At 56.8% G+C, this 15,574-nt stretch overlaps 1 protein-coding gene across 1 annotated transcript in view; it reads left to right on the forward strand.

Annotated features, from left to right (window-relative positions):
• Positions 1-15,019, forward strand: part of LOC121876007 (proline-rich protein 36-like) — a gene marked incomplete at its 5' end in the record, with an annotated part of 52,285 nt that extends 37,266 nt beyond the window's left edge. Inside the window, one exon of the mRNA XM_042380856.1 lies at positions 14,600-15,019. Coding sequence (XP_042236790.1) covers positions 14,600-15,019 — 420 coding nt within the window. The remainder of the gene's footprint in view (positions 1-14,599) is intronic.
• Positions 15,020-15,574: the final 555 nt, after the last annotated feature.

The raw sequence follows: 15,574 nt of genomic DNA on the forward strand, positions 1-15,574 counted from the left end.
TCAAAATAGAAAGGGGAAGAAGTGACAAGGGATGAAGAGAAAGGGACAGAGAAGGGGAAGAAGAAAAAGGGAGGTAGAGAAAGATAAAGAAGAAAAAGGGAAGTGGAGAAAGGGGAAAAAGAGAAAGATGAAAAGGAAAACGGAGAAGGGGAGAAAGGGGAAGAAGAGAAAGAAAAAAGGAAGAAGAGAAAGAGGAAAAAGAAAGAAGTCAAAGAGAAAGGGGAAGAAGGGAGAGAGGAAAATGATAAAGAGGAAGAAGAGAGGGGGGAAAAGAGAGATAGAAGAAGAGAAAGGGGAAGAGAAAAAATCGAAAGGGAAAAAGAGAAAGGGGAAGCAGGGAAGGAGGAGATAAACCAGGGGAGGAGGGGGAGGAAGGAAGAGTGATAATATGTAAATATATGCAAATGAGAAACTAATACAGGCACCAACACCATTATGAAGAACCTGATAAAGAGGACATAACACACCCTGATAAACGAGGAGATAAGAGAGAATAGAAGAAGAGAAGACAGATGGATGGAGAAGAGACATAACACACCCTGATAAACGAGGAGATGAGAGAGAACAGAAGAATAGGAGACAGAATAACGGATGAAGAAGAGACATAACACACCCTAATAAACGAGGAGATAAGAGAAAACAGAAGAAGAGAAGACAGAGAACAACTGGTAAGGAGGAGACATAACACACCTTGATAAACGAGGAGATAGAAGAGAACAGAAGACGAAGAAGACAGGAGAGAAGAGAAGACAGATAGAGAGAGAGAGAGAGAGAAGTGGAGACAGAGACTAGAAAAAAATTGATGAAAGAACCAGACGGGAGGGAAGAAGAAGACACTGATAAAAGAGGAGACAAAAACCAGAGGAAAGAGGAAGAGATGGAAGGCGACAGATAATGAGAGAAACTAAAGATAAGAAAGGTTGATAAAAGAGGAAATAATAGGAAATGACAATTGAGAGAGGTAAGGAGAGGGGAGAGGAGAGGAAAAGATGAAAAAGAAGGAGAGGGAAGAGAGAAAGTGAGAGAGGAGAGGGTGAAAGGAGGAGATGAGGGAGAAGGTAAGAGAGAGGGGAGAAGGAGAGAGGGTAATAAAAGTGTGTGTGGGGGATAAAGTAAGGCGAGAAGATGAGAGGAGAGGAAAAGAGAGAAGGTGAAAGGAAAGGGAGAGAGAGAGGTGAGAGAAGAGGGAGAGACAGAAGGTGAAGAGAGAGAGAGAGAAGGTGAGAAGAGAGAGAGAAGGTGAGAGGGAGAGAGAGAGAGAGAGAGAAAGAAAGTGAAAGGGAGAGAGAGAGAGAAGGTGAGAGGAGTAAGGACGAGAAGGAGATAGAGAAAGAGAGAGGGAAGGTAAGAAGAGAGAGAAGGTGAGATGAGAGAGAGGATAATAAAAGTGTGTGTGGGGAGGACAAAGACTCTTCCCCCCAGCCAGGAATTACTGCTAGCCTGAAAAATATAGAACCCCAAAGAATTGACAGGGAGAGGGGAGAGGAGGAAGGAGGGGAGAGGAGGAAAGTGGGGAGAGTGGAGGAGAGGTGGGAGGGAGGAAGAGGGGAGAGGGAGGGAGAGGGAGAGGGAGAGAGGTGGGGAGAGGTAGGGATAGGGAGGAAGAGGTGGGGAGAGGGAGGAAGAGGTGGGGAGAGGGAGGGAGAGTGGGGGAGAGGGAGGGAGAGGGGGAGGTGGGGATAGGGAAGAGGGGAGAGGAGAGGAAGAGGTGGGGAGAGGGAGGGAGAGGGAGGGATAGGGGAGGAAGAGTGTGGGAGAGGGAGGAAGAGTGTGGGGAGAGGGAGGGGAGTGGGGAGAGGGAGGAAGAGGTGGGGAGAGGGGAGGAAGAGGTGGGAGAGGGAGGGATAGGGAGGAAGAGGTGGGGAGAGGGAGGAAGAGGGGGGGAGAGGGAGGGGAGAGGGGGGAGAGGAAGAAGGGGAGAGGGAGGAAGAGGTGGGGAGAGGGAGGGAGAGTGGGGGAGAGGAGGAAGAGTGGGGAGAGGGAGGAAGAGTGTGGGAGAGGGAGGAAGAGTGTGGGAGAGGGAGGAAGAGGGGAGAGGGAGGAAGAGTGGGGGAGAGGGAGGGAGGGGAGAGGGAGGAAGAGGTGGGGAGAGGGAGGGATAGGGAAGAAGAATGGGAGAGGGAGGAAGAGTGGGGAGAGGGAGGAAGAGAGTGGGGAGAGGGAGGGGAGGGAGGAAGAGGTGGGGAGAGGGAGGAAAAGGGAGAGGGAGGAAGAGGGGTGAGGGGAGGGAGCGTGTGGGGAGAGGGAGGAAGAGGGGGAGAGGGAAGGATATTGAGGAAGAGCGTGGAAGAGTGGGGAGAGGGAGGAGGGGAGAGGGAGGAAGAGTGGGAAGAGGGAGGAAGATTGGGGAGAGGGAGGGATAGGGAGGGGAAGAGGGGGAGAGGGAGGAAGAGGGGGGAGAGGGAGGGATAGGGAGGAAGAGTGGGAGAGGGAGAAGAGTGGGGAGAGGGGAGGGACAGTGGTGGGAGAGGGAGGGACAGGGGGAGAGGGAGGGAGAGGGGGAGAGGAGGGGAGAGGGAGGAAGAGTGGGGGAGAGTGGGGAGAGGGAGGAAGAGTGGGGAGAGGGGAGGAAGAGGGGAGAGGGAGGAAGAGGGGATAGGAGGGAGAGGGGAGAGGGAGGAAGAGTGTGGGGAGAGGGGAGGAAGAGGTGGGGAGAGGGAGGAAGAGTGGGGAGAATTTGGGAGAGGGGGGAGTGTGAGAGAGAGGGGAGGGGGAGAAAGAGGTGGGAGGTGTGGGGGAGAGGGAGGGAGAGGGAGAGGGAGGAAGAATGGGGGAGGGAGGAAGAATGTGGGAAGAGGGAGGAATAATGAGAAGGGGGGAGAATGGGGAGAGGGGTGAGAGGGGAGAGGGAAGGAGAGGGAGAGTGTTGGTAATTGTTGGAGAGGAAGGGGTTGTGGGAAAGGGAGAGTACAGGAGAGGAAGGGGTTACAGGATGGAATAGAGTAAGGGAGGATGAGAGGAAGGAGATGGTTAACAAGATGGGGAGAGGAAAGAAGGGAGAGAGAGTGGGAGAGTATTGAGAGTGAGAGGGATTAGTGAGAGTGAGAGAATATCGATTATGAGGTGAAAGGAAAACGCTGTAAGAGAGAGAGAGAGAGAGAGTGTGTGTGTGTGTGTGTGTGTGTGTGTGTGTGTGTGTGTGTGTGTGTGTGTTAAAGATTAGGCGAAAGTAAATTACGAGTGGGACCAGGGTGAGAGGAGGGTTAGAGCGAGGGAGAGTGAGAGGGTGAGAGCGAGGGAGAGGAGAGGGTGAGAGCGAGGGAGTGAGAGGGTAAGAGCGAGGAGGGAGAGTAAGAGCAAGAAGAGAATGAGAGTGAGAGGAGGGTGAGAGTAAGAGAGGGGAGGTTGAGAGAGAGAGGCAGGAAGTAATGGGTGGGAGAGCTCAGCCAAGCCTTAAGAGACGTCAGGGTAATAAGGACACATGAACCGTGTTAATACCTGCTATTAAGTGTGGGAACTACTGAACCCAACTACGACCACTACGACCACTACCACGGCCACTACTACGACCACTACTACGATTACTACCACGACTACTACTACAACCACGACCACTACTACGACTACCACGACCACTACGACGACTACTACGGCCACTACTACGACCACTACAACGACCACGGCCACAACTACTGGACCACTATTACGACCACTCTGACCACTACCACGACCACTACCACGACCACTACGACCACTACCACGGCCACTACTATGACCACTCGAATACGACCACTACTACTACCAAGACCACTACTACTACAAGACCACTACTACGACCACTACCAAGACTACTACTACGACGACCACCACCAATAACACCACCACTACCTAACTGCCACCACCACCACCACTGCCACCACCACCGCCACACACCACCACCACTACTATTACCACCACTACCACCACCACCACTACCACCACCACCACTACTACTACCATCATCACTGCCACCACCACCACTCAAAAGACCACCACTACCACTACCACCACTGCCACCACTACTACCACGACCACCACTACACCACACCACCACCACCACTACCACCACGACCACCACGACCACCACTTCCACCACTACTACCACCATCACCATCACCACTGCCACCACCACCACCAACACTACCACTCACCACTGCCACCACCTTCACCACTCCCACCACCACCACCACTACCACCACCACCACTGCCACCGCTCCTACCACGACCACCACTACCACCACCACCACCACTAACACGACCACCACTACCACTACCACCACCACCACTGCCACTGCTACTACCATGACCACCACTACCACCACCACCATCACTGTCACCACCACTGCCACCACCACCACTGCCACCACCGCTACCACTGCCACCACCACCACCATCACCACCACCGCTGCCACCACCACCACTACCACCACCACTGCCACCACCAATGCTACCACCACCACCACTGTCACCACACCACCACTACTACCACCACTACACTACCACCACCACTGCCACCACCACCACCACTCACCACCATCACCACCACCACTACTACCACCATTACCACCACCACTGCCACCACCACTACCACTACCACCACACTGCCACCACCACTGTCACCACCACCACTGCCACCACCACCACTGCCACCACCACCACCACACTGCCACCACCACTACCACTACTGTCACCACCACTACCACCACCAACAACTACCAATACAACCACCACTGCTACCACCACCACCCACCACCACCACCACTACCACCATAACAACCACCGCTACCATCACCACTGCCACTACCACCACCACTGCCACCACACCACTTCCACCACCACCACTGCCACCACCACTGCCACTACCACCACCACTGTCACCACCACCACTACTACCACCACCACTACCACCACCACTACGCCACCACCACTACCACCATCACCACCACTGCCACCACCACTACCACTGCCATCATCACCACCGCCATCACCACCACTGTCACCACCACCACCACTTCACCACCACCACCACTTCCACCACCACTCACCAACACCACCACCACTGCCACCAACACCACCACCACTGCCACCACCACCACCACCACTGTCACCACTGCCACTAGCACCACCGCCACCACCACCACCACCACCACCACCGTCACTACCACCACTGCCACCACCACCACTTCCACCACCACACTACCCACCACCATTGCCACCATCACCACCACCACTACCACTACCACTGCCACCGCCACCATCACCACTTCCACCACCACCGCCGCCACCACCACCACCACTGTCAACACCACCACTGTCACCACCACCACTCCCCCACCACCATTTCCACCACCACTCCACCATCACCACCACCACCTCCACCACCACTGTCATCACGACCACCACCATCACGACCACCACCACCACCACTGCTATCATCACCACCACTGCCACCATCACCACCACCACCACTTCCACTACCACCCACCACCACTGCCACGACCACCACGACCACCACCACCACCTCCACCACCACCACTGCCACCACCACCACCACCACTGCCACCACCACCACCATTGCCACCACTACCACCACCATTGCCACCACTACCACCACCATTGCCACCACTACCACTGCCACCACCACTGCCACCACCACCACTGCCACCACTACCACCACCAGCCAGATGGAACGACAACAACAACAATGAGGGGGGGCGGGAGAGCGACACCCACATCAAAATGGCTGGAAGGCTAATACGTGGGTGGAAATTTCTTCGACTTGCAGCTCTCTCTCTCTCTCTCTCTCTCTCTCTCTCTCTCTCTCTCTCTCTCTCTCTCTCTCTCTCTCTCCTTCCCACGCACCATCACTAACACCTCGTCCTCCTTCCTGCTTCCTCCTCCTTCCTTCCTCTTCCTCCTCCCTCCCCATCCTCTTTACCTCCTGTGTCCCTCCTCCCTCCCCACCTCCCCACCTCCTCCTCCTCCCTCCCTCCCTCCCTCCCTCCTCCCCACCTACCCACTCATAACACCCTCCGGCCTTGAGGAATTGGCCCGATTCTCTCTCTCTCTCTCTCTCTCTCTCTCTCTCTCTCTCTCCCTCATTTTCCTACCTCTTCTTCCTCTCACCTCTCCTCTCTCATCTCCTTTCCTCTTCCTTCTCCTCCACCCCCACTCATCCCTTCACTCCCTTCCTCTCATTTCCTCATTCTCGTCTCCCCACCTCATCCTCACCTCCTTTCCTCTCATTCATCTTCCCTTCACTCCCCCTTCCTCAGCCTTCACTCTCACCCTTTCACTACCTGTCTCACTTCTCTCTCCCTCACCTTGCCTTTTACACCTCCCATTGTAATCCTCCTTCACCACCTTCACTGCCCTTCACACTCTCCCTGTCACCCCTGCTCATTCTCCCTCTCACTGCCCTCACTTCCCTGCTCACCTCCCTCCCTGGCCGTCCCTGGGCATCGATCTCAGGACAAGACGGGGAGGAGGACGCTTTTGGGATGAGCTGAGGAAGGAGGAGGGGAGGAAGTGGTGAGGAGAAGGGGAAGAGGGAGAGGGGAGGAGGAAGAGTGGTGAGGGGAGGAGGGAAGAGGGAGAGAGGAGGGAAGAGTGGTGATGGGAGGAGGGGAAGAGTGGTGAGGGGAGAGGGAAGAGTGGGTGATGGGAGGAGGGGAAGAGGGTGAAGGAAGGAGGGAAGAGGTGAAGGAGGAGGGAAGAGTGGTGGGGGGAGGAGGGGAAGAGGGTGAGGGGAGGAGGGAGAGTGGTGATGGGAGGAGGGGAAGAGGTGGGGATGGGAGGAGGGGAAGAGGAGGGAGAGGGGAAGAGGGTGGGATGGGGAGGAGGGGAAGAGGGTGGGAGAGGGAGGAGGAGAAGAGTGGGACGGGAGTGGGGTAAGAGGATGAGGGGAAGGAAGAGTGGTGAAGGAAGGAGGGGAAGAGTGGGTGGAGGGAGGGAGGGGAAGAGTGGTGAGAGGAGGGGGAAGAGGGAGGGAGGAGGGAAGAGGGTGAGGGGAGGAGGGGAAGAGGGTGAGGGGAGGAGGGGAAGAGTGGTGAAGGAAGGAGGGAAGAGGTGGGGAGGGGAGGAGGATGAGTGGTGAGGGGGAGGAGGGGAAGAGTGGGGAGAGGGAGGAGGGGAAGAGAGGAGGGGAGGAGGGAAGAGTGGTGAGAGGGGAGAGAAAGGAGGGAGGAGGGGGGGAAGAGTGAGGGGAGGAGGAAGAGGGTGATGGGGAGGAGGGGAAGAGTGGTGAGGGGGAGAGGGATGAGGAAGAGGGAGGAGGGGAAGAGGGGAGAGAGGAGGGGAAGAGGAGAGGGGAGGAGGGAAGAGGGTGAGGGGAGGAGGGGAAGAGGTGATGGGAGGAGGGGAAGAATGGTGGAGGGGAGGAGGGGAAGAGGGTGAGGGGAGGAGGGGATGAGGGTGAGGGAGGAGGGGAAGAGGGTGAGAGGAGGGAGGGGAAGAGGGTGAGGGAGGAGGGGAAGAGGTGAGGGGAGGAGGAAGAGGGAAGGGGAGGAGGGGAAGAGTGGTGAGGGGAGGAGGGGATGAGTGGGTGAGGGGAGGAGGGAAGAGGGAGAGGGGAGGGAAGAGGGTGAGGGGAGGAGGAGAAGAGGGTGAGGGGAGGAGGGGAGGGTGATGGGAGGAGGGGAAGAGTGGTGGGGAGGGGAGGAGGGAAGAGTGGTGAGGGGAGGAGGAAGAGTGGTGATGGGAGGAGGGGAAGAAGGTGAGAGGAGGAGGGGAAGAGGTGAGTGGGAGGAGGAAGAGTGGTGAGGGGAGAGGGAAGAGGTGAGGAGGAGGGAAGAAGGTGAGAGGAGGAGGGAAGAGGGATGGGAGGAGGGGAAGAGTGGGTGAGGGGAGGAGGGGAAGAGTGGTGAAGGGAGGAGGAGAAGAGTGGGAGGATGGGAAGAGGGGAAGAGGGTAGAGGGGAGGAGGGGAAGAGGGTCATGGAGAGGGGAAGAGGGAAGAGGGGAGGAGGGGAGGGTGATGGGAGGAGGGGAAGAGGGAGAAGGAGGAGGGGAAGAGGGTGAGGGGAGGAGGATGATGGTGAGGGGAGGAGGGAAGAGTGGGTGGAGAAGGTGGGAGGGGAAGAGGGTGGTGAGGGGAGGAGGTGGGAGGGTGGGAGAGGAGGAGGGGAAGAGGGTGAGAGAGGAGGGAAGAGTGGTGAGGGGAGGAGAGAAGAGGGGAGGGGAGGAGGGAAGAGGGTGATGGGAGAGGGAACAGGGGTGAGAGGAGGAGGGGAAGAGGGTGACGGGAGGATGGGAAGAGGGTGACGGGAGGAGGGTAAGAGTGATGAGGGGAAGAAGGAGAAGAGTTGGTGAAGGAAGGAGGGGAGAGGAGAGGGGGAGGAGGGGAAGAGGACAGAGGGAGGGGAAGAGGGAGAGGGGAGGAGGAGAAGAGTGGTGAGGAGGGGAGGAGGAAGAGTGGTGAGGGAAGGAGGAGGGAGAGGGTGAGAGGAGGAGGGGAAGAGTGGTGGAGAGGAGGAAGAGTGGTGATGGGAGGAGGGAAGAGGGTGAGGGGAGGAGGGGAAGAGGGAAAGAGTGGGAGGATGGAAAGAGTGGGTGAAGGAAGGAGGGAAGAGGGTGAGGGGAGGGAGGGAAGAGTGGGGAGAGGAGGAGGGAAGAGTGGTGGGAGAGGTGGAGGGAGGAGAGGGGAGGGAGGGAAGAGGGTGAGGGGATGAGGGGAAGAGTAGAGAGGAGGAGGGAAGAGGGTGGGAGGGGAGGAGGGGAAGAGTGGTGAGGAGGAGGGAAGAGTGGAGAGGTAGGAGGGAAGAGTGGGGAGGGGAGAGGAAGAGTGTGAGGGGAGGAGGGGAAGAGGGTGAGTGGAGGAGGGAAGAGGTGAGAGAGGAGGGGAAGAGGGGAGGGGAAAGAGGAGGAGAGGAGGAGGGGGTGAGGGGAAGAGGGTGAGGGGGAGGAGGGAAGAGTGGAGGACAGAGGGAGGGAAGAGCAGAGGGGAGGAGGAAGAGTGGTGAGGGGAGGAGGGGAAGAGGGTGGGAGGGGGAGGGAGGGAAGAGGTGAGAGAGGGAGGGGGAAGAGTGGTGAGGGGAGGGGGAAGAGGGTAGGGGAGGGGAGGAGGGGAAGAGGGTGAGGGGAGGAGGGAAGAGTAGGAGAAGGGAGGGGAAGAGTGGTGAAGGAAGGAGGGAAGAGGGTGAGGGGAGGGGAGGAAGAGGGAGATGGGAGGAGGGAAGAGTGGTGAGAGGAGGGAAGAGTAAGATGGGAGATGGGAAGAGGGTGAGGGAGGAGGGAAGAGGTGACGGGAGGAGGGTAAGAGAGATGAGGGAAGAAGGGAAGAGGAAGGAAGGAGGAGAGGGTGAGGGGAGGAGGGAAGAGGGTGGACAGAGGAGGGGAAGAGTGGTGAGGGGAGGAGGGGAAGAGGGGTGAGGGGAGGAGGGGAAGAGGGTGAGGGAAGGAGGAGGAGAGGGTGAGGGGAGGAGGGGAAGAGGTGACGGGAGGATGGGAAGAGGGTGACGGGAGAAGGGGTAAGAGATGAGGAAGAAGGGAAGAGGGTGAAGGAAGGAGGGGAAGAGGTGGAGGGGAGGAGGGGAAGAGGGAGACAGAGGAGGGAAGAGGGGTGAGGGGAGGAGGGGAAGAGTGAGGAGAGGAGGGAGGGAAGAGGGTGAGGGAAGGAGGAGGAGAGTGGTGAGGGGAGGAGGGAAGAGGAGGAGGAAGGAAGGAAGAGTGGAAGAGGGGAAAGAGGTGACGGAGGATGGAGGAATGGTGAGGGGAGGAGGGAAGAGGTGAGGGAGAGGAGAGGGAAGAAAGGGAAGAATGGTGAGGGAAGGAAGGAAGAGTGGTGAGGGAAAGAGGGTGACGGGAGGATGGGAAGAGGGTGAGGGGAGAAGGGAGAGGAGGGGAAGGAAGGGAAGAGTGGTGAGGGAAGAGGAGACGGGAGGATGGGAAGAGGCAGGGAAGGAAGGAGGAGGGTGGAAAGGAAGGAAGAGTGGTGGGGAGGTAAGGAAGGAAGAGTGGTGAGGGAAAGAGGGTGACGGGAGGATGGGAAGAGTGGTGAGGGAAGAAGGAAGAGGGAAGAGGGGAAAGAGGGTGACGGAGGATGAAGAGGGTGAGGGAAGGGGAAGAATGGTGAGGGAAGGAAGGGAAGAGTGGTGAGGGGAAAGAGGTGACGGAGGATGAAGAGTGGGGTGAGGGGAGGAGGGGTGAGACGGGAGGAGGGGAAGAGGGTGAGGGGAGGAGGGAAGAGGGGTGGGAGGGGAGGAGGGGAAGAGGGTGGGGAAGGAAGGAGGGAAGAGTGGGAAGAGGGGGAGGAGGGAAGAGTGGGTGAGGAGGGGAAGAGGGTGACGGGAAGGAGGGGAAGAGGGTGAGAGGGAGGAGGGGAAGAGTGTGAGGGAAGGAGAGGAGAGAGGGGAGGAAGGGAAGAGAGGGAGGGGGAGAGTGGTGAGGGAGGAGGGGAAGAGTGGGAGAGGGGGTAGGGGAGGGAATGGGAGGAGGGGAAGAGGGTGAGGGGAGGGGGGGAGAGGTGAGGGGAGGAGGGGAAGAGAGGGGGAGAGGGGGAAGAGGGTGAGAGAAGGAGGGAAGAGGAAGGAAGGAGGGGAAGAGTGGTGAGGGGAGGAGGGGAAGAGGGTGATGGAGGAGGGGAAGAGGAAAGAGGGAGGAGGAGGGGAAGAGGAAGATGGAGGATGGGAAGAGGGTGACGGGAGGAGGGGTAAGAGAGATGAGGGAAGAAGGGGAAGAGGGTGAAGGAAGGAGGGGAAGAGGGTGAGGGGAGGGAGGAAGAGGGTGACAGAGGGAGGGGAAGAGGAGGGGAGGAGGGGGAAGAGTGGGAGAGGAGGAGGGGAAGAGTGGTGGAGGGAAGGAGGAGGAGAGGGTAGGGAGGAGGGGAAGAATGGTGAGGGAAAGAGTGGAGGACGGGAGGAGGAGGGAGGGTGAGGGGAGGAGGGGAAGAGTGGTGAGGGTAAGAATGGTGAGGGAAGGAAGGGAAGAGGTGGGGAGGGAAAGAGGAAGGAGGAGGATGGGAAGTGGTGAGGGGAGGAAGGGAAGAGGGTGAGGGAAAGAAGGGAAGAGTGGTGGGGAGGGAAGGAAGGGAAGAGGGTGAGGGAAAGAGGGTGAGGGAGGATGGGAAGAGGGTGAGGGAAGGAAGGGAAGAATGGTGAGGAAGGAAGGGAAGAGTGGTGAGGGGAAAGAGGAAGATGGGAGGATGGAAGAGGGTGAGGGGAGGAGGGGAAGAGGGGAGATGGGAAGAGGGAGTGGAAACAGGGAAGAGTGGTGACGGAAGGAGGGGAAGAGGGTGAGGGGGAGGGAAGAGTGGTGAGGGGAGGAGGGGAAGAGGAAGGAAGGAGGGGAAGAGTGATGAGGAAGAAGGGGAAGAGGGTGATGAAGGAGGGGAAGAGGGGAGAGGAGGAGGGGAAGAGGGGAGGGATGGAGGGAAGAGGGAGAGGGAGAAGAGTGGGGTGAGGGGAGGAGGGAAGAGGGTGAGGGGAAGAGTGGGTGAGGGGGAGAGGGTGAGGGGAGGAGGGAAGAGTGGGAGGGAGGAGGGGAAGCTTGTGAGGGAGAGGGAAGAGGTGGAGGGGAGGAGGGGAAGAGGGGTGGGGGAGGAGGGAAGAGGGTGAGGGGAGGAGGAAGAGGAGAGGGGAGGAGGGAAGCCAGGGAGGGGAGGAGGGGAAGAGGGTGACGGGAGGAGGGGAAGAGGGTGAAGGAAGGATGGGAAAAGTGGTGAAGGGAGGAGGGGAAGAGGGAAGAGGGAAGGAGGGGTGAGTGGTGAGGGGAATAGGGAGGAGGGTGAGGGGAGGAGGGGAAGAGGTGATGGGTGGAGGGAAGAGAGGGGAGGAGGGGGAAGAGTGTGAGGAAGGAAGGAAGAATGGTGAGGGAAGGAAGGAAGAGTGGTGAGGGAAGAGTGGTGAGGGGAAGAGGGTGATGGGAAGGGAGGGAAGAGGGTGAGGGGACGAGGGGAGAGTGGGGAGGGAAGGAGGGGGAGAGGGTGAGGGGAGGAGGGAAGAGGGTGGAGGGAAGGAGGAGGGAGAGGGTGAGGGGAGGAAGGAAGAGTAGGGAGGGAAGAGGGTGAGGGGAGGAGGGGAAGAGGGTGACGGGAAGAGGGGAGAGTGGTGACTGGAGGAGGGGAAGAGGAGGAGGGAAGGAGGGGGAGAGTGGGGAGGGAAGGAAGGGAAGAGTAGGAGGGAAGAGGGTGAGGGGAGGAGGGAAAGAGGGTGATGGGAAGAGGGGGAGAGGGGAGGGAGGGGAAGAGGAGAGGGAAGGAGAGGGGAGAGTGGTAATGGGAGGAGGGGAAGAGGGTGAGGGAAGGAGGGCAGGAGGGGAAGAGTAGGAGGTGGAGGGGAAGGGAGGAAAGATGGGTGGGGGTAGGGAGAGAGGGAGGGGAGGGGAAGGGTTAGGGGAGGGAGCGAGGAATGGAAGATGAGTAGGGGAGGGAGGGGAGAGCCAGCCTGGGAGGTGGGGGAGGGAGGAGAGGGACTGGACGGATGGGAGGAGGAAGGAACAGAGGAGGAGGAATAGGAGGGAAGGGAGGGAGGGACAGGAGGAGGAAACCTGGTGGGTAGGGAGAGGCGGAAGGATAGAGTCTTGGGAGGAGGGGAGGAGGGAAGGGGTGAGTGGAGAGCCTGTCTGGAAGGGGGTGGGGTGGGGGGGGGAGGGGAGAGAATTGGGAGAGGGAGGAGAATGCTAAAAGCACCGAGGATTCAGACGAGAACAGAGAAAGAGAAGGAGGGAAGAGAGGAGAGAGGGGGGAAGGAGGTAAGAGAGAGGGGGAGGAGGGAGGAGGTGGAGAGAGGGGGGAAGGAAGGGAGGGAGAGAGAGGGGAGGGAAGGAGGTGGGAGAGGGGGGAGGAAGGAGGGGAGACAGAGAGAAGGAGGAAGGAAAAGGAGGTGAAGAGAGAGGAGGGAGGGAGGGAAGGAGAAGGAGGAAGGAAATGAGGGGGAGAGAGAGAGACTGGGGAGGGGGAGGAGGTGAAGAGAGGGGGAAGAGGAAGGAGGTGGATAGAGCTAAGGAGAGAGAGAGAGAGAGAGAGAGAGAGAGAGAGAGAGAGAGAGAGAGGAGAGAGAGAGAGGAAGGGCAAGAGCTTGCCTAGATGGAATGACTTGCCGGTGATGAGGAAGAGGAGGCAGAGGAGAAATTGGAGAGAGTTGTGGCGGGGGAACTCGAGAGAGAGAGAGAGAGAGAGAGAGAGAGAGAGAGAGAGAGAGAGGTGTGTTGCAGGAACTCAAGCGAGAGAGAGACAGAGAGAAGACATACCCATGAAAAAACAAACATGTAAGCATATAGCACAAAACAATCATGACAAACATACAAACAGAAAAACAACAACTGAAAACACACCTTGAAAAACCCCAGCATATTGCTATAATACTCCTATATACACCACAAAAAAACACTCTATTCCCATGTAAATTTTTGCCCCAACACACCGCCGCCATTATCGTCCAACAATCACGGAAAAACTGCATTACGATTTTGCGCGAGAAAGTTCAAAACAAACACAGCTTTGTTTACATGGTTAGTAGGTGACGTCACGACACGTCGGGTCATGTCAGGGGGAGATAATGATGATTGGTGGACCATCTCTCTCTCTCCTGTTGTTTGTGTTTATCTCTCTCTCTCCCATATGTCAGTAGGGCGCCTGTTTGCTCCCTTCTTCCCTAACGAACTGTTGACACGGCCATACACACACACATACACACAGCCGATCACATACAGAGTCATACACATACACAGCCGTACACACGCACACACACACAGCTATACACATACACAGCCGTACACACAACCGATCTCACACACACACATAATAAATAATGGTTGCTCCTCGTGTACGAGGATGGCCGGCCCTAGGGCCATCTAGGCGTGGATTTGTTTAGGTAGAAGCTGTCGCCAACACAACAACCACACCCTGAGTTAACGAGCTGCATGACCCAGTGTCAAGGAATAGTCTGAGAAAACCGGACAGCTCGCGAACTGCACTGGCTAACCATTACCCCAGAATACGATCCGCAAATCGATTAATATCCAGGTTCCCAATTACTACTGCAGACAGAGGCAAATGGCGTAAAGAAACTTGCTCATAGTTTCACCCTGCCCGGGGATCGAACCCGGGTCCACTCGCTTGCGAGGTGAGCATGCTGACAATTACACTACAGGTCACCACCACACACATGCACGTTCTGACAGCTTGATCTGAATCCAGTACTGTGGTCCGATAATACCGATAACGTAACCGATATGTTCTTGCCCGACGTCGGTTTTGTATGCCCAACATACCCGACGTCGGTATTGTATGCCCAACATACCCGACAGCACTGCCGATCTACACGACCTCAACAAAGTATACCCGATAACCTCACTGCTATAACGAATGTAACATATCCCGTTTACCCGACGTCAATATTAGCATAGTATACTCGACATATTCCCATAACATTACCGATATAGCGAGTGTGAAATATACCCCGATTACACTACATCAATAGCCGACCCAACCCGATAAGACCACCGATTATAGCGAGTGTGATATACCCCGATTATACACTCCTTCCAACTAGTGTAGTGCACACAACAGGTGATATGATCGATCCTCCATCAACAAAGGACAATTTACTGTACAGGTGAGAAGGCCCAAGTGGCTGTTACACCTGTCCATTGTTCACCTGTTGTTGTGAACCATTACGAACTAGAGGAAGTGCCTGGGAGTATCAGGGAGTGTCAGGGAGTACCAGAGAGTACAAGGGAGTACCAGGAAGTATCAGAGAGTACCGAGAAGTACCAGGAAGTATCAGGGAGTACCAGAGAGTATCAGAGAGTACCGGGAAGTATCAGGGGGTACCAGGAAGTATAAGGGAGTACCAGAGAGTACTGGATGTATCAGGAAGAACCAGGAAGCATCAAGGAGTACCAGGAAGTACCAGAGAGTACCGGGAAGTATCAGGAAGTACCCAAGAAGTATCAGGGAGTACCAGAGAGTATCAATAAGTCCCAGGAGGATAAAGTACCACAGTGGTATGGTGTATGATAGTACCAATGCCATAATAGGCTGGAAGTACCAAGAAATACCAATAATACGAGATATGTCAATGGTATTACAGAACCGAATTTGACAACGGTACCAACACTCCCAGAATACCAATAGTACCACCAACTCAATACCATTACAGTATCTACAACCGGTAAATATATAAATAATACCAATATGGAAAGCAAAAGGTGCTATCGGTACCAAAGACAATGGTATCAATAATAGTAGAATACCATCTGGCCCATTAATACCGCATTTGTACCGCAATAACAAGAGTACCACCACTACTACCACTACCACCAACTGCCACACCACACCAACCAACCACCACCACAAACAACCACCACCAACCACCAACCATCACAACCACACCCACCAACTTCACCACCACCACACCCCAACTTCACCACACTATCACCACCAACCAACCACCAACCAACCATCACCAACACCACCACCACCACCATCACCCCACCACCACCACCACCTCACCACCCCACTCACCCCAACCTCACCACCACCAACCACCTCACCACACCACCACCACCACCACCACCACCACCACTATCACCACCACCACCATCACCCCACCACCATCACCACCAACCAACTACTATCACCACCATCACCAACACCC

This window comes from Homarus americanus, unplaced genomic scaffold, assembly GCF_018991925.1.
Source record: "Homarus americanus isolate GMGI-L3 unplaced genomic scaffold, GMGI_Hamer_2.0 scaffold26054, whole genome shotgun sequence".
Classification (NCBI taxonomy): domain Eukaryota; kingdom Metazoa; phylum Arthropoda; class Malacostraca; order Decapoda; family Nephropidae; genus Homarus; species Homarus americanus.